Raw genomic sequence first — 19,355 nt, 5'->3', positions numbered from 1 at the left:
GAGGTCATGTACCAATCCGACTCAAGAACAGCTTCTTCCCTGCTGCTGTCAGACTTTTGAATGGACTTATCTTGCATTAAATTAATCTTTCTCTGCGCCCTGGCTATGACTGTAACACTACTTTCTGCACTCTCTCATTTCCTTCTCTATGAACAGTATGTTTTGTCTGTTTAGCACACAAGAACTAATACTTTTCACGGTGTGTTAATACATGTGACAATAATAATTCAAATCAAATTCATGGGTGTCACTGGCTGGCCAACACTTATTGCCCATCCCTAGTTGCCCTTAGAAGGCAGTTGAGAGTTAACCACATTGCTGTGATTCTGGCTCTGAAATCACATGTAAGCCAGATTGGGTAAGGACGGCAGATTTCAATTCCTAAAGGACATTAGTGAACCAAATGGGCTTTTCCAACATTGGTTTCATGGTCATCAGTAGCTTCTTACTTCCAAATTTTTTTTATTGGATTCAAATTCCACCATCAGCCGTGGTGGGATTTGAACCCGGATCACCAGTACATGAGCTGAGTTTCTGAATTAACAGTCTGCCGATAAAACCACTAGGGGGGGGGGGGGGGGGGCGGCGGTCTTTCGGGTATAAAACCACTCGGAGGTGACCGGATTCAATATCCTCTGGCGTGCTGCGTCCTTTGAATGTACCGAGGTTTGGCTGTAGGTGTCTCACTGGAGCAGCAGGTACTGGGCTGGCGAGGAGGAGGAGGGGAGCGCAAGGCTATGTTTGTTCCATTTGCTTTACCTGCTCACTTCCAAGGGACTTGCACAGAGGAGAGCAACTGAATTGGATCATTCAATATCCTTCAGCCACCAGGAACAGCACACCCACATCAGTTGAATCAGGAAATGCATCGTAAAATATATTCAAATCAGGCTGTGAAACCGTAACAACCACATTGACCAAGAACTAATCACACACACATACATATATTAACGAGATCGCTCCTGCCTGAACTTGTTGACAGTGGGGATGGGAGAGTCCGGCACAGACACTAAAGGTAAGTAGTGACCGTGAGTTTAGAAACCGAAATCTTCCCGTCAAGTCGATTGTATTGTACTTTAATCTTAACTCATCAAGAATAAATATCGAAATTTACAACTATTTAAACAAAGTAACGATGTTAAGGACAGTAAAATAAATATATTTATGGATTACGGGTTCTCGTGGGAGGAACTTCTGCCACTCCAACTCTGCTATTATATAAACAGAAATGATGGATTGTAAATCATCCCATTGCGAGATTAGATGTTTCTTGCATTGCTTTGGTCAGGTGTCAGTTTAAACTCCGACCTGGAGGTTTTAGATCTGAGGGTTGGGGAGGGGTGTTTGAGACTGTAACAGAGAAGTGACCAGACTGAGAAAATTGCAGGCAAGCCCAGGGTTTGGGGGTGGCGGGGGCGGGGGGGAGCATTTGGCCTTTCTGAATACGTTTACTATCGGGACAAACACTGTAACGACTTCTGGGAGGGACCGGGGTGTCAATTTCCACTTAGTTTCTCGATCCGAATCAAACCTACATTAAAATTCGAATTAAAGTGAAGATCTAACAAGCCTTCGAAATTCACTCGACTGAAGGATTGCTCTTTTTCTCGCAAGTGTCGACTTCCCTATTCACTTGCCTTATCAAATTAAATAACTTGCAATGAATAGTAATGAATGTACCAGTGGTCATGTTGGGAAACCTACAGGTTACAAAAGCGGAGACCAGTTTTATTATCAAAGGGCAGATAGGTGGTTTCACTTTAGGTCACTGCTTGGTGCTTATTTCATTTTTGGATATATATGTGTATATATATTTTTTTGAAACAACGTTATTTAGTTGAGATTAGCATTAGTTGGAAAATTCGAAGTTAACGCCAGTAATGGAAGTGTTTACCCTGTAGTCCAGGAAACGGACGACAGCGTGAACCCTCCGCCCACATAGGCCCCTTTGGGATGGTAATATATTCAAAGGGCTGCAATCCATGTCAAAACTGGATTGACTGAGAATGGAACTGTAGAGAATGACAGTCAGGAACACTGAGTTCGGCTGGATGGTGCCACAATCTGTACTGAAAGGCATCTCTACACATAGTGCTCCCCGGTTTGTACTAACCATTGTGTGGTTTGAAACTTGGGTGGGAGATAGACGGGGGTGGGGGTGGGGGAGGGAGTGATGCTGGGAAACAGGCTGGGCAGAGTCTGCTTGTTTTTCTTCACTTTCCCCATTGTCAGTGTTTCAGTAAGAGGGTGGTGTGTGTGTGTGTGTGTGTATTGACAGTATTAACTATTCCCAGGATGCAGTCCTTTCACAGCAGAAAACAACGTGCAAATTGGACTGAGTGAGAAACACCAGTTGACTTGGCTTCACTAGAGTGACTCTATGGTTAGCATTGCTGCCTCACAGCACCAGGGACCCAGGTTCGATTCTCAGCTTGGATCACAGTCCGTGCGGCGTTTGCATGTTCTCCCCATGTCTGCGTGGCTTTCCTCCAGGTGCTCCGGTTTCATCCCACAGTCTGAAAAAAGTGCATTAGCCATGCTAAATTCTCCCTCAGTGTACCCAAACAGGTGCTGGAGTGTGGCAACTAGGGGATTTTCACAGTAACTTCATTACAATGTAAGCCTACTTGTGACACTAGTAATTAAATGTTAAACTTTATTAAGCTGATCTTTCCCTCACCTTATCGGTAACTGCAACATTATATTCTGCACCCTCTCCTTTCCTTCTCCCTTATGCATGTTTTGAGTGTCAAGCTTGCAAGAAACAATACTTTTCAGTGTATCCCAATACACGTGACAATAATAAATCAGTAAGAAGTCTCACAACACCAAGTTATGAGACTTCTTACTATGCCCACCCCAGTCCAACACCAGCATCTCCAGGTCAATAATAAATCAAATCAAATCTATCACTGTAAATTATTTTGAAAGAAAGACTTGCATTGCCCTATGGTGCTTTTCATGACCCCTGGATGTCAACAACTGAAGCTTTTTGAAGTGTGGTCACTGTTTTAATCCAGGTCTTGCTATTGATACTGCCACAAGTTCATTATTTTCACCACCTTTACGGTAACTATGTACAAACTGCGTTGGAAGAGGTTCAGACAGCCTCACTTGAAAACGCATTGTCCCATGGCCCAAGGGACTTTGTTCCCAGACCCTCGCAGAACAGACAGGCAATTTCCTCTTTAAATTTGTCGCCAAGATTAGATGAGAATTAACTGATCCTACCATCTCCCTGGGACGATTAAAAAAAACACTTTCATTTTTCAAGTCTCTGTGGAAGGTATTTTGACTACTGACCAGTATGTGTGCACTTTATGCATTGGTAGGTGTTTTTTTTGTGCTCTTTGTGTGGTTACAATGCAAATCGTGGCGACAAAACAAGAGTTGTGGCAGAAAAGTGAAGATCAGCTCACAAGGAACAAGTCAGCACTGGCCAACAAATATGACCTTTACAGCAACAATGACAGTTGCATATTCAGACCTTTCACTAATAACTTGTCTCCTCAGTACTGTACCAACTTTGTCTGCTTGAAGCTGTTTGGGATCTCACATTTAACTCCGCTTAAATCATGCTGAAAGCTGCAGTTCCTGATAAATGAACACATTGATGAGGTTCCCCCATTGTAACCCAAGCACCACTTCAACAAATTCATCAGTGCTCCAAAATACAATCATTGCTCTCTGGAACTGGCTGTCTGGGAGGTGCTCGATTTACATATAAACTATAGATCAGGAAATGAATTGCAACTGACCATAGAATCACAGAATCCCTACAGTGCAGAAGGAGGCCATTCGGTCTATCAAGTCTGCACTGACCACTATCCCCATAATCCCTCATATTTACCCTGCAAATCCCTTGACACCAGGGTCAATTTAGCAGGGCCAATCAACCTAACTCACAAATCTTTTTACTGTGGGAGGAAACCGGAGCACCCAGAGGAAATCCATGCCGACACAGGGAGAATGTGAAAACTTCACATAGACAGTGACCTGAGGTAACAATTGAACCCGGGTCCTTGACACTGTGAGGCAGCAGTGCTAACCACTGTGCCATTGTGTAGTTGAAAGAGAAACTACAATCCCCTGGCTTCTTAAATGATAATATTTGCATGGTGTCAAAGATAAAGGAATTGATATATACACAGACATATCATTAAGCATGTCAATTTGTTATTCACTGATGTATCATAGTATTGACAACATAAAGACATGCCACAACAGCCCTAATTTCACCACATTGCATTTGAGTACAAGTCACAGCCTTGTTTAACATGTACACTTTCATCGCTGAGTCAGTAGGTTGTGGATTCAAGCCCCACCCTAAACACTTGAGCATAGTGCATCCTGATATTTCAGTGCAGATTTGACTTGGAACTAAATTGTTGTTGTTTCACTATCACTGGGTCAAAATCCTGGAACTCCCTTTGTAACAATAGTGTGGCTGTTCCTACAAAACATGGAGTGCATGGTTCAGAAAAGTGACTCACCATTACCTTCTGAAGGACAATTTAACCAGTAACACTCTCATCCCATGAAATAATTTAATAAATACCCATATCCCTGAATGGCTGATAAATTATAATAGCCTACAATCCTTTGTAGACTATATTTAATTACTAATTACACTTCAGACATTCTTAACTGATGTAAAGTGGTTTGAATTAGTTTTTTTTACAAGTTTATTTATTAATGTCACAAGTAGGCTAACACTAACACTGCAATGAACTGTGAACATCCCCTGGTCGTCACACTCCATCGCCTGTTCAGGGACACTGTGGGAGAATTTAGCCAATGCACCTAGACAGCATGTCTTTCAGACTGTGGGGGGAAACCAGAGCACCCGGATGAAACCCACGCATACACAGGGAGAATGTGCAAACTCCCCACAGTGACCCAAGCTGGAAATCGAACCTGGATCTCTGGGGCTGTGAGGCAGCAGTGCTAACCACCATGCCACCGTGCCACCCTATCCTGGGTTTATCCTGAATTATCTTGAGTTTGTGCAAGTTCTGCCCTTAAAGTATATAGATGGATATTGTTACATCCATTGTCTCTGTGAATCTCATTTAAAATGCTAAGGTTTTAGTTGGAAGTGGCAGTTTGATTGATAGACCTACTAGAATATGGATCTGCCTGATAAGCAATGAAAGAGCTGAGGACTTTGCATGGGCCATCAGTAAATGTCCAGTAGGTTGTCAGGTATTTGGTGGTATGTGTTTAGGTCATCAATTTAATAAATAGAACTGTTCTGCAGTCTCAGTTTTGACAACTTTTTTCAGACCTACTGTAACTGTAGCATTTGTTTTTAGAATTTGCGGTATACTCAATATTTCTCCCACCTCCTGCCAGGCATGGCACACTCTGCTTGTTTGGATTGGATATTCTGTTGTGATAATTATGGCAACTCCCCATGTATTCACCCTGTGTAACAGTATCTCCATTTTGTTGTCTATCATTTACTCAGAATCAGTTTATAGCACTTTGTTTCCTGTAATTTTTGGTCTGACCAGATACTTGCTTCCATCGAATTATTTTTGCCATGCAACTCACTTTGTATCAAGATGCATTTTTTTGCATTCATTTACTTTTGCACCTGATATTTGGTCACTTACCATTAAATTGCATCAGCATCTTACTTTGTTGCATCAATTACAAATTCAGCGCCCCCCCCCCCCCCCCCCCCCCCCCCCCGTCTTATGCAAACACTTAAGTAGTTGGAGAGTTATGGACCAAGAGCATATATTACTTTAATGAGAAGAACCCAGAGGTTTTGTGTGTGGACAGTTGTGGGGCACAGTCCAAGGTTCGCTAGCGAGAACAAAATATCAGATTGATCTGGTCATAGGCATGTTACAGGCACAGATTAGCAGAAACAGGTGACCTAACTGACTTCTCAGCCATTGTATAGGAAATGAGATTGAGACACCAAGAAGTGGCTAAAAGAATAAAAGGTTAGAGAGGTACAAGTTTTCCTTGGGACCCACAGACAATCAATGAAGCAGTGCTATATCATTGTATTCTGCTCTCTATGTACACCTAGTAAAGTGGTGGGCAACCTGAGGCCTGGGGGCCACATGCCACCCACCTGCATTCTGAGTCCAGTCCAGACCTTTGCGCATGTGCAGGGTTGCCACATTTCGCTGACTTCTGTCCAGGTGCTTTTTTTTCCTACCAGTATGACTGACATGATATGCATGTGAGGCAAGGGCAAGTGAAGTGAGGTGCATGCTGATTGCACACAACATTGGCTGCGGGAGCCATGAGGTCCCTCTGCATCCAAAGTGGAAATACTTTTTTTGTTTTTATCACTGAAGGTGAAGGAAGGCCACTCACGTGACCCACTCACTAGCCTAGTTGCCCTCTCCTCTGAAATACTTTTAAGGGTAGCAGAATATTTTGACTTGAAGATCACCAAAATAATTAAATATTACCAGTTCCTGTTTCACAGGATTTTTTTTTAGTGTCTCTTTCTTTATTGAGTTGTTCAAACTGTTTCTAATAGTTTATTATGGGAAATATGCACGTCAGTGCCTCTGTGGGCCTCAGGAAAGGGTGTGGGTACAGATGGAATTCTTAGTGGGAGTTGGGCTAAGATAAGGGAGGTTTTACTCAATGTGCTATTATTATCGGGCCCTTATCACACTGTTATTAAGTTGGACTCACACAAAGGATTTGACAAACTCAAACAATATTATTTGTGTTTTTTTTTAAAAGAACGCATTTTTCTGGTTTCAATAAAATTGCAAAACAATACATTTTATACAGACTGAATCAATGTATGGAGACTGGACCAGACCTAGTGGAAACATTATCCTGCCCATACCACAAGCCCCTTACCAACACAATACAGTTATCTTTCTATAGAGGCTACAAATTGCTGATTTACCCTCCAAATGCACACTAACAAATATGTACAATGAATAATCTGGTGGAGAAATGCCAGTGTGGTTTATCATGTTGGCTAAATCATAAGTTTAAATTTAAGAATACTGGTTGATACTTTCTGCTGCCACTAGATTTTTTTTTCACTGGAGGCCATCAGCACCAAGGATTTCCAATGAATCTGAAGTCATTGGGGGTTTAAAGAGAGTCATTCCTATTTGTGACATCAAAAGGCAATTATCACATGCCGAGGACAGGGCTGCAAGAGTTATCATAGAGTCATAGAGCGCAGAAGAGGGCATGAGGCCCATCGAGTCTCCACCAACATATTAGAAACACTTGAACTCCCACCTAATCCCATGTCCCAGCACTTGGCCCATAACCCTGAATGTTATGATGTGTCAAGAGCTCATCTACATACTTTATGAAGGATGTGAGGCAACCTGCCTCCACCACCCTCCCAGGCAGCGCATTCCAGACTGTCACTACCCTCACATGTGGTTTTTCCTCACATTCCCCCTAAATCTCTTGCTCCTCAACTTGAACCTATGTCCCCATATGTGACTGACCCTTCAACTAAGGGAAGCAGCCTCAACCCAGCCATTTTCAGTCGCTTCATCAATGACACACCTCCACTCAGGTCATGACTAGGACTATGCATTGACAGTGTTCAGCTCCATTTACAAATTTTCTGAATATGTAGCAGCCCAGACCAGATTACAACAGGATGTGGAAAACATCCAGGATTAGGGAGGCAAATGGCAGGTAACCAAAAGAAAAAATGCTGGAAAATCTCAGCAGGCAGATAACACTGTTGTTGCTTAAGTATCAGGTAAAGACGATCTCAAAACTGCAGTCATCTCCCTTTGACTGTGAATGGTACTATCATTGCAGCATCCCTCATGATCAACTTCCTGGGGTCTCCGTTGACTAGAAGCTGAATTAGACCAGCCTAGGAGATAATGGGTTCCCTAAAAACTGAGACTTGGAAAGAACCAAGCAGGTTAGGACCTGCAACAAGGAGACAACAAGGCAGAGAAGTAAATCATAGGTGTTCAGGGATTAAGGCACAGTAGAGTGAGTGTTGCACTGGCATTTGACTGGGCCCTCGTAACCAGTCACATGGCAACTGCAGATCAAAGCTTGGGTTATATAGACAAACATCAGACACATAATCCTTGTTATGACATAGTGGTATCATAATGATTTTTCTAGGGACTTACCATCATTTATTGGTGCTCTGTAATAGAGCTGCACTATGTTGAATGATCATCCAGGCATTGATAAAGCAGCAGGAAGAAAAGTACAATGTTTCAATTATTTTTAAAGCAAACTGCAATAATAAAAATATTATTATAATGATAAGAAGTGTTGGTATGACTGAGGGCAGTTTAAAAGGTTGCCAACATTGGACATTGTAGATATATGTCCTTTGGAACAATACCATGACTGAAATGATACATTTCCACCATCTATTGTCTAATAACTTAGCCAAACTATGCATGAAAAAATGCATTTCCCCAATCATTTGAATTAATAAAATTTGAAGTCAAAATAATAGACTACAGCAAAGGTATTTCTATATTAATGTGCTGTTCTGCAAGCAATGGTGGGTAAAGAAAAGAAAGACTTTCATTTATATGGCACCTTATCATTTAAGCCAGTTTCTTCAACTGTACCTCCCAAACATATGCGCTGGAATTTTACCATCCCGCCTGCCATAGGAATCAGAACGGGCAGAGAGGTTGACAATGGAAAGGTTCATTAATGTCAGGTGGGATTTTACGGTTTTGGGACAAGCGAGGCCTTAAAGTCCCGCCCATGACCTCTACCAACTAGAAGGACATCTCACATTATACTGACATGGAACCATGTCGCTACTGTTCCTTCATTCTATTAGGTCAAAGTCCTGGAACTTCTTCCCTAACAACACTGTGGATGTGACCACACGGCACGGACTGCGATGGTTCAAGAATTGCAAGTGGTTCAGCATCTCAAAGGCATCTAGAGATGGGCAGTCATGCCCATAACCCATGAATGAATTTTTAAGAGTGTTGCAAACACCATGAAATGCAAGGAAGACAGTGGAATAATGTTCACAGTTTAGAATAACCTAAGCTGTGATGGTTTCTTAAAAAAATCATTATTCCTGATCAAAAATCCAATTTGGCCCAATCACAGTCCCCAGCAAGAGAGAGATCCAAACTGACAATACCTCCTGTCTTGGACTCATGAGGCATTTCACCCCCTCCTGGGCTTGACCTGAGCTTCATCTTAACCGAAAGGCTGAGATGACTTTTAAAAAATTGCCTCAGGTGAAGCCTCAGTGTAACTCATTGGCTTTGACCAAACGCAGGATCAGAAACTACATTTGATCTTAGCCAATGATGTTAACATAGTAAGAGAAGAGATGGTGCCAGAAATGTTTGCCATGCCTTCTAATGACGAGGTTGATTGTAGTAGCTTTGAAGCTTTAATTTTATACGTCTTTATATTAAAATTATACTTTTGTAATTTCCCCTTCCCTCATTATTATTCTTGTGCCACATAACATATCCCAGCTGAGAAGGTGTAAATCTGGTCCAGAGATGGTTGGTGGGGTAGAGGAGGTGGGGGAGGGTGAGGTGGGGACAGAGAAACAGTTAAAATAGGATGGGGAACTCATATCCATGCTTATCTTACTGCAAACTGGCTGACTTTTAAAAGTCATTCAATTTACATCCTGTAAATTTATTCATTTACAGGATGTGGGCATTGCTGTCTAGGCCAACGTTTATTGCCCATCCCTAATTGCACTTGAGAAGGTGGTGGTGAGCTGTCTTCTTGAACCACTACAGTCCCTGTGATGTAGGTACATCCACAGTACTGTGAGGAAGGGAGATTATGGATTTGGACCCAGCGACAGTGAAGGAACATAAGAACATAAGAAATAGGAGCTGGAGTAGGCCATCTAGCCCTTCGAGCCTGCCCCGCCATTCAATAAGATCATGGCTGATCTGTCGCTGCTCAGTTCCACTTTCCCACCCTCTCCCCATAACCCTTAATCCCCTCTCTTATCAAAAACCCATCAACCCGCGTCTTAAAAATATTTAGCGAGGCAGCCTCCACCACTTCAACGGGCAGAGAATTCCAGAGATTCACCACCCTTTGAGTGAAGAAGTTCCTCCTCAACTCCGTTCTAAACTGCCCCCCCCTTTATCTTGAGGCTGTGCCCCCTAGTCCTACTGTCTTTTTTGAGCGGGAAGAGTCTCTCCACCTCTATCCTATCCATCCCATTCATCATCTTATACGTCTCAATGAGATCTCCCCTCATTCTTCTAAACTCTAACGAGTGCAAGCCTAGTTTATTCAGCCTCTCCTCATAGCTCAACCCCCTCAACTCCGGTATCAGCCTAGTAAACCTCCTCTGCACTCTCTCCAAGGCCAAAATATCTTTGCACAGGTGCGGCGCCCAAAACTGCACACAGTACTCCAGCTGCGGCCTCACCAATGCCCTATACAGCTGCAGCAAGACCTCCCTACTTTTATATTCAATCCCCCTCGCTATGAAGGCCAGCATCCCATTCGCCTTCCTGACCACATGCTGCACCTGCAAGCTGGGTTTTTGCGACTCATGCACAAGGACCCCGAGGTCCCTCTGCACCGTCGCCTGCTGCAGTTTTTCGCCACATAAGTAATAGTCCTTCCTACCATTATTCCTACCAAAGTGGACCACCTCACACTTGCCAACATTAAATTCCATTTGCCATTTCCTGGCCCATTCACCCAGCCTATCTAGATCCTTCTGCAGACTCTCCACACCCTCCGCACAATTTGCCGTTCCCCCAATCTTGGTGTCATCAGCAAATTTCGACACCCTACACTCGGTTCCCTCCTCCAGATCATCTATATAAATGGTAAAAAGCTGAGGCCCCAGCACCGACCCCTGGGGCACTCCACTAGTCACCATCCGCCAATCCGAATAGCACCCGTTGACCCCCACTCTCTGCCTCCTATTTGACAACCAATCCTCTATCCACGCTAACACCCTACCCCCAACTCCATGTCCCTCGACCTTCTGCAATAACCTCTTGTGAGGTACTTTGTCAAATGCCTTCTGAAAATCCAGAAAGACGACATCCACCGGCTCTCCTCTATCCACCGCCCTAGACACATCCTCATAGAACTCCAGTAAATTTGTCAGACACGACTTCCCTTTAATGAAACCGTGCTGCGTCTGCTCTGTCAAGCAATTCCCTTCAAGATGCCTCGCTATTTCCTCCTTAATGACGGATTCTAACATTTTACCTACCACAGACGTTAAACTAACCGGCCTATAATTCCCCGCCTTTTGCCTGGCACCCTTCTTAAACAATGGCGTAACATTAGCCATTTTCCAATCCTCCGGCACTTACCCGGAATCCAGCGACGTCTGGAAAATATGGAATGGTGGTATATGAATAAGGAATGGTGCTATATTTCCAAGTCAGGATGGTGAGTGGCTTAAGGGGGAACTTGAAAGTGGCAGTGTTCCCATGTGTCTGCTGCTCTTAACCTTCTGTATGGTGGTGGTCATGCCAGAAGAACCTTGGTGCGTTCCTGCAGTGCATCTCATAGATGGTACACATGGCTAGCATTATTTGCCAGTGGTGGAGGGATTAAATATTTGTGAAAGGGGTAGCAATCAAGTGGACTGCTCTGTCATGGATGGTGTTGAGTTTTTTGAGTGTTGTTGGAGCTACATTCATCCAGGCATTTGGAGAGGATTCCATTAAACTCCTGCCTCATAAATAGCAGACAGCTTTTTAGGGAGCCAGGAGGTGAGTTGCTCAACACAGGATTCCTAGACTTTGATCTGCTAAGGTAGCCATAGTATTATATAGAACATAGAACATAGAACACTACAGCACAAACAGGCCCTTCGGCCCACGAGTTGCGCCGATCACATCAACACCTAATGGCTGGTCCAGTTCAATTTCTGGTCAATGGTAACCCCCAGGATATTGGTAGTGGGGATTCTGCAATGGTAATGCCATTGAATGTCAAGGGGTGATGGTTAGATCCTCTCTTGTTGGAGATGGTTCATTGCCTGGCACTTGTGTGATGTAAATGTTACTTGCCACTTGTCAGCCCAAGTCTGGATATTGTTCCAGTCATGCAGCATTTGGACATAGACTGCTTCAGAATCTGATGAGTCGCAAATGAGTCATCAGTGAACATCCCCACTTCTGACCTAATGGTGGAAGGACGGTCATTGATAAAGCAAGCAACTGAAGATAGTTGGCCCTCAGGCACTGATGAGAAACTCCTGCTGTGATGTCCTGAAACTGAGATGCCATCAACCACCATCATTTACCCTTGTGCTGAATATGACTCCAACCAGTGGAGAGTTTTCCCCCTGATTCCCAGTCACAGCAGTTTTGCTAAGGCTTCTTCATGACATATTAGTCAAATGTTGCCTTGATGTCAAGGACAGTCATTTTCACCTCACCTTTGGGTTTAGGCTCTTTTGTCCGTGTCTGAATTAAGGTTGTAATGAAGTCAGGAGTTGAGTGACCCTGGCAGAACCCAAACTGAACATCCGTGAGCAGATTATTGCTGAGATTTCAAACTGCAGGTGACGGCGGGGTTCTCTTTAAATATACAACTGCAGTGATGTCTGTGAGGCTTGTTCTGCGAATTGAACCTGAGGTCCAAGCAGAGGAGTTGTGGTGGCTTCACTACCTGACCAATTGGCAATAGGGTCAGGGTTAGAATGTATTAACTTATCGACCAGATTTAACCCAGTCATTGGAGAACATAACAATATGTCACTTATACTCATGGCTCTATTTTCCACTGGCATACTTCTGTCATTTGACTATGTGCTGATCTGTTTCTCTTAGGTTCAAGGTCCTGCAAATTGCTCCACCAGTGGATTCTACTACTAGCATTTGTTTGGAGTCCTGGAGTTGTGAATGGAGTCTGCATATGTGATGGCAACCTTGATTTCAGGACCTTTAGGTTTAGCCAGGTGAGAGAAGAATGTTGCCTAAACTTCTCTGGTTCTTCCATTGGTGCCCTTCAATGGAACATCCTCACAAACTTATCAGAAATCAAGGTCCTCGACCTCTCAAATTGCAACATATCTGAGATCTATGAAGTGGACGAAACCCCAAACTCTCTGGAGGTCGTGTATCTGGACCACAATCAGTTAGAACAATTACCTTCTAACTTCCTCACAAACGCACCCAGCTTAAAAGTCCTTCACCTGGAGAAAAACCAGCTTCAACAGTTACCAGAGAACATCTTAGAGGCTTCAGACCAGATTCAGGAGTTGTACCTAGACTCCAATAGTTTAATTTCTATACCTGATAGTGTCTTTAAACCAAGCCTTGTGATATTGTCTCTTTTCAATAACACCTTGGAGTGTACATGTGCCTTGTATGATGGTTTGGCAAAATATATTACTGTAAATGTAAGCATCAGCGGATCAGAAAATGCGCTAATGTGCTACACAACAAAGCATCCGCAAGGTCTGAATATCATCGCCATTCATCGCTCAGATATCTGCAGGTCCCATGGTCTCACAGCTCTCTTCATTTGCCTGCCATTGTTTGCAGCTCTTGTTCTGGTGTTGTGCTGTTACTGCTGGAGAAGTAAGAGGTCAAATTTTAAAGTGATGAGACAAGACAATCAAATTTGCACCATCGAGAAGTCTGGCTTTTCGAATGCAGGGGACCATCACTATATAACTTGCAGGACTCCGGAGACAACCCCCATTCCCACAGGATATGAAAACAGCATGCTAGCCAGAAATCAGCTCATGTTACGTCCCTCAACTGCATTGCTCGGGAGCAACCGTGACTTGTATGAAGAGGTGGAGATAAAGCTCGGCAGCTCTGTCGACTCAGTCGCACGCACTGACAAGATTTATCTCGATATGCCCAATAATAAAGTGGGGGACGAAAATGCTGTTGAGGCAGTCCGTGCTGAGCCAGAATTGGTGAGTGTCACAGAGGAGTTACAGGAGGAAGATCGTCAAAGGCTCTACATGAATAAGTCCTCAAACTACTACAACCTAGTTCCTGGCATTGAATTAGATGACTCTGACCATGGTGAATATGAAAACATTGACCTATCCTAGTGACCCAGGGTCATTTGTATTGGAGACTTCACAAAAGCTATGTCAAAACATTTGACAGTATAAAAAAACTGCCTTGCACTGGTGAAAATGGACAGAGGACTAGCTCTTTTAGCACATTCATGTGAAGAATAAAAATGGAATGATTGGTGCAGAAAGGGTACATTACTGAGTTTAAAATGCAGGCTTACTATTGGGATATTACTCCTGACATTACCATTGATGTTAATGTATGCAATGTCAAAGTAGTGTTCCCACCTCAGTGCAATGCAAAGTTCAAATGCTCTCCCATCTGCAGTTTCTGTTTATGAGAAGCAAACCTGCAGTAGGTAAATATCATAACTCCAGGAGTCAGCTGTAAAGGAACAGTGCTTTATTGCACAAAATAAAGTGAAACAAAACCACAAGCCTGTGGTGAACGCAAACGAGTCCCAACTGGAACTGAACAATAATGGACCCACTCAGGGGCCTGCTTTATACAGTGCTTGGTTTACGATCTCCACCTGCTGAGTTAATTACCAATTCCCAGGGAGCTTGTATTCAACAAGTCCCACAGGGAGGTCAATCAGTGATTCCCCATGCAAGTCCCAGGGTTATCACAGTAAGTATAGAAACAATTCAGAGGAGTCATAGAGGAGAGAAAGGACCCAAAATGGTGCCACTTGTATCATCTGCTATCATTCTCTTGATAATTTTTATTTCCCAAATACAATTCAGTATTAAAAAATACATCAATTGGAAAAAAGTCTGTTTTGCCTGTGACAGAGATCAGTAGGAATTTGAATCTAACTTAACTCATCTTAATCTAATCTCTATTCAGTTTGAGGTTTAACATTCAAGGTGCCCTCTGAATTTCAGAGCCCTCTATCCCCTTTCATTTGGACTCCATTTCTTTGGGCATTGAAGCATAGTTTCACTACAATGCTACACATGTGCATTAACAATCAACCTGGCAGAGACTGGGTGGGATTGGGTTGGATGCCTGTTTTATAGTCTGTCTGATTGAAATGAATGGAGAAATTGGACTGGGTGTGTGGTATACATCCAACTGGAACCCAGTAGGCAACTTTGGAGAAAATTGAAGCCCACAAATTTTATCAGACTTCTGTAATCAAGCTTTTTGCAGTTCAATGTTAAATTCAAACAATCAGTACAAAGAAAGGATTGGTGTCATTATTTCTCATTTCTCTCATTACTCGTAATACTGGACTGACAAGTGTGACCTCTTGCTTGGCAGGTTTGGCAAGATTTTTGGGTGAACTTCCTGTCTGCATGCATCATGAATATATGTTGTATTGACAGAGCTTTAAGTTCATCCATGCAGCCATACTAAAGTCATATTGGACAGGCAGGTACTTGAAAGAAAATGGGTCAGTGAGGCCGGCTTCCATCTTTCCCTATCAAACTGATTACCAAGCATCCCCCCCACTATCTACAATGTGTAAATGGTAACAGGGAAGTGAGGCCATCAGCCTTTCACCCAGGCCACTGCCACTCCCGGGCATCCTATAACAGGTTGGTAATAGTCCCTGAGGCAGAGATAGAAGGTCACTATAGAAGGATATGACCAGGTAGTGAGTGGTCACTCTCAGTCCCAAAACCTTCCCTGTTTAAGCAATTAACTCAGTTTGAGGTTTAACATTCAAGATGACCTGTGAATTTCAGAGCCCTCTATCCCCTTTCATTTGGACTCCATTTCTTTGGGCACTGAAGCATAGTTTCACTACAATGCTACACATGTGCATTAACAATAAGATAGGTGCATAGGTGCCCACCCATGCAGCTTAGAGGGAACATTGGCTGAGAGCCTAACCTACATAATGAATGAGGAATTCCATCAGGAAATCCTGCCCCTACACAATGAATGATCCCAAACCAGGATACTCACCTGGAGTCATAGTGGGGTCAAAGCACCAATTGAAATTCAGGCTTGAAGGTAAACAAAATATTCAACTACGCAGTCAATATTATTGAGCCCAAAACCACCTTGATCCCATTGTCTATTGTTAGAATAGTCAGGTTGTGTGGAACCTTTCTATTGTTTTTTTTACTATTTCTAGCCTAGGGTGTAACAACAATGCCAAATTGTAGCTCTTCTATTCCTTCCTGCTGGGATCAGGATTACTGTTCAGGATTTGAACTGCTTGCCTCTACTGCGTATCTAGCAGCACACTACTTGATGTATTTACACAGCGATCCATTGAGGCCCTTTGGAATGTATATTAAATATACATTGCCAACTCTCAGACACCAACATTTACACCATAGAATGGTGTAGAATTGTGAGAATGTGGGCAAAAGCAATTGCTCCAAACAGCAGTTGGAAAGGTCATTAAGAGTGGAACTGTGATCTGGGAGCATTGGTTTCACTGCACTCACCTGTAACTATTATTTTTGAACAATGTGTCATTTGATGCTTTCATGAACCAAGTATGTTTTGTGCTTTTCAAAGTAAACTTATTATAATGATACTATAACTAGCATTAATAATACTTCACTGTATTTCTGTAGTAAAACACAATGCACAAATTTTGCCTTTCCTGCTTATTTTGTGAATTTTAAAGCATTGTTTAATATATCAGAGCAACTGACCACAATCAAGGTTGGAAAACTAAGAGCTTATGGCTTCCTGACTTTATGAAGAGAAAATATGGTGCCTTATTGTTAACTCAGTCTAATCCAAGCAATAACCTGAGTATCAACACTGAGATTATTTCAGAGCTATACAGAAGAATAGATGTTAATCATTGTACTTTCAATTTGGTCTGAATCCCTTCATGTTTTGCTTACCTTTCACAAATAAGAAAATGAATTGTGCATTTGAACAGAGGAGCACGATTTTGTGGGTGAGCATTATTGTGTACAAGATTGTAAAAGGCATTAACAGAGTGGATAAGGAGCAGTTGATCCTCTCAGCTGAAGGGTCAATTACGAGGGGACACAGATTCAAGGTGAGGCACAAGGAGATGTAGGGGGGAATGTGAGGAAAAACCTTTTTACCCAGAGGGTGTCGATGGTCTGGAATACACGCCTGGGAGGGTGGTGGAGGCAAGTTGCCTCACATCCTTTAAAAAGTACCTCGATGAGCACTTGGCACCTCATAAATTTCAAGGTTATGGACTAAGTGCTGGTAAATGGGATTAGGTGGGAGTTCAGGTGTTCTCACATGTCAATGCAAACTCAGTGGGGCATTAGGGCCTCTTCTGCACTGTATGATTCTATGATTATGCTGTTTATTTGATGTTCTGTCTGGCAGGAACTGCTCACTGTATCAATTCTACCATGCTGGCAATGATGTGACTGACTACTTTGATGTGTTACACCAGGACGACATAGCTGCCCAAATGAAGAAAAGAAGGTCTATTATTAGCACCTAATAAAACCATTTAATTTAATGGTAGATGAGATTAATATATGTAATCTGTGTTCTTGATTAGCTATATTGTTCTTTATTCATAAGATTTATGATTTATACTTGGAGTAAAACTGTTACTTTTGCTGCATTGTTTCAGTAGCAACAAATACTTATGTGATTTTCAGATCTGCTTTCAGTATTGTAAATGTTATTAAAAATGGACTTTCCATATTATAAATTTCTCTAAACACTGCTGCCTGATATTGTGATCTGGAAATTAATATAATGTGAGGAAAATTGCAAAATTTAGACTGTTGCTTTTAACACTGCCAATATATTCCAATTTTTAAACTTAATCTCTGCTTATGATAACTTTGTCAAGACTCTCTTAATTTATGAACAGGTTTGTCATTCGTTAGTGCCAGGAAAGAAAAGAGTTTTTTTAAATTCATTACTGTGCCACCATCTCCCCCAGCAATTAACATAAGAACATAAGAAATAGGAGCTGGAGTAGGCCATCTAGCCCTTCGAGCCTGCCCCGCCATTCAATAAGATCATGGCTGATCTGTCGTGGCTCAGTTCCACATTCCCGCCCTCTCCCCATAACCCTTAATCCCCTCTCTTATCAAAAACCCATCAACCCGCGTCTTAAAAATATTTAGCAAGGTAGCCTCCACCACTTCAACGGGCAGAGAATTCCAGAGATTCACCACCCTTTGAGTGAAGAAGTTCCCCCTCAACTCCATTCTAAACCGCCCCCCCTTTATCTTGAGGCTGTGCCCCCTAGTCCTACTGTCCTTTCTGAGCGGGAAGAGTCTCTCCACCTCTATCCTATCCGTCCCATTCATCATCTTATACGTCTCAATGAGATCTCCCCTCATTCTTCTAAACTCTAACGAGTACAAGCCCAATCTATTCAGCCTCTCCTCTTAGCTCAACCCCCTCAACTCCGGCATCACCACAGTGATATGGAGTTTACTTATCGTGTATGCTGCTTTTTGAAAAACTTCAAAGATGTTTGAGGCTGCAGTCACATTAGCTCATTTGAAATCAGCATGGACAGTAATAGAGACATTAGAATGCACTCCCTGTGAGATCTGCCAATGTTCAGAAGATTGCAAACACCTCTTGAGGAATCCATACCTTATCTCACTGTACAGACACCATGTAACTGGGTGAAAATAGCCCTTACTACCCTTCTGATACCTAGTTGATAAGAATGGCTCCAACCTCCTAGCTGATCCCAGTCTACTGTTCGCTCAGCAGATGAAAGGCGGTAGCTGAGGGGATTCCTGATGTGGGGAGTAGTTATCTGAGCCTAACCACCTCCAGTACCCGGGGCACACAGATCCTGCAACGCCCCCACTCACATTGTGGGCAGGATTCTTCGGTCTTGTCTGTGGCATGATCCATTGTAAGCGAGAATGGATAATTTGGCGTTCCAGCCAAAACTCCATTAACTTTCAGCAGCTCCAGAAAATTCCAACTGCAAACAAGGATGGACGATTTTGGCCAACTTAATCTTTCTGGATCCTGGGTGATTTTCTGTCCTCCATGCCCTCCTAGTCAATGTTAGGAATACGTGCCAATAAAAACCTGCAGTTATTTTGGATACTGAAAGCTTTGATACTGTACAGTGCAGATCGACATGGTTGTTCTCCAATATCAGTGAAAAGGCAGGACAACTTGGGGTATTCATCACTGAGAAATGACCATATACAGGTCGGTCCACCTCGTGTCCAACGAGGGGCATACACGTGATGGGTCGTACTGGGGCTGCTCTTGGTTGTTCGAGATTGGCCTAGTGCTTCACGTTGTTAGTGTGTGCCTAAACTGGACAAGATACTGGGCAAGACGACAGCTCAGTGACTATCGCTGATTGCTGTGCAGACACATGGATTTGGGCCGGTGTCTGTGGGAGTTTGCGCATTCTCCCCGTGCTTGCGTGGGTTTTCTCCGGGTGCTCCGGTTTCCTCCCACACCCCAAAGATGTGCTGTTAGGCTGATTGG

General features: G+C 43.0%; 1 protein-coding gene across 1 annotated transcript; it reads left to right on the top strand.

Annotated features, from left to right (window-relative positions):
• Positions 1 to 754: 754 nt before the first annotated feature.
• Positions 755 to 16,619, top strand: LOC145347675 (uncharacterized). The gene is made up of 2 exons (XM_080195363.1): positions 755 to 1,015; positions 12,753 to 16,619. Exons 1-2 carry the CDS (start codon positions 988 to 990, stop codon positions 13,991 to 13,993), a joined length of 1,269 nt encoding a protein of 422 aa, XP_080051489.1. The 5' UTR covers positions 755 to 987; the 3' UTR covers positions 13,994 to 16,619.
• The last annotated feature ends 2,736 nt before the right edge of the window (positions 16,620 to 19,355 follow it).

The sequence above is a fragment of the Carcharhinus amblyrhynchos genome, chromosome 9, assembly GCF_965287045.1.
Source record: "Carcharhinus amblyrhynchos chromosome 9, sCarAmb.v2.hapA, whole genome shotgun sequence".
Classification (NCBI taxonomy): Eukaryota; Metazoa; Chordata; class Chondrichthyes; order Carcharhiniformes; family Carcharhinidae; genus Carcharhinus; species Carcharhinus amblyrhynchos.
This window is presented reverse-complemented; position numbering and strand designations above follow the sequence as displayed.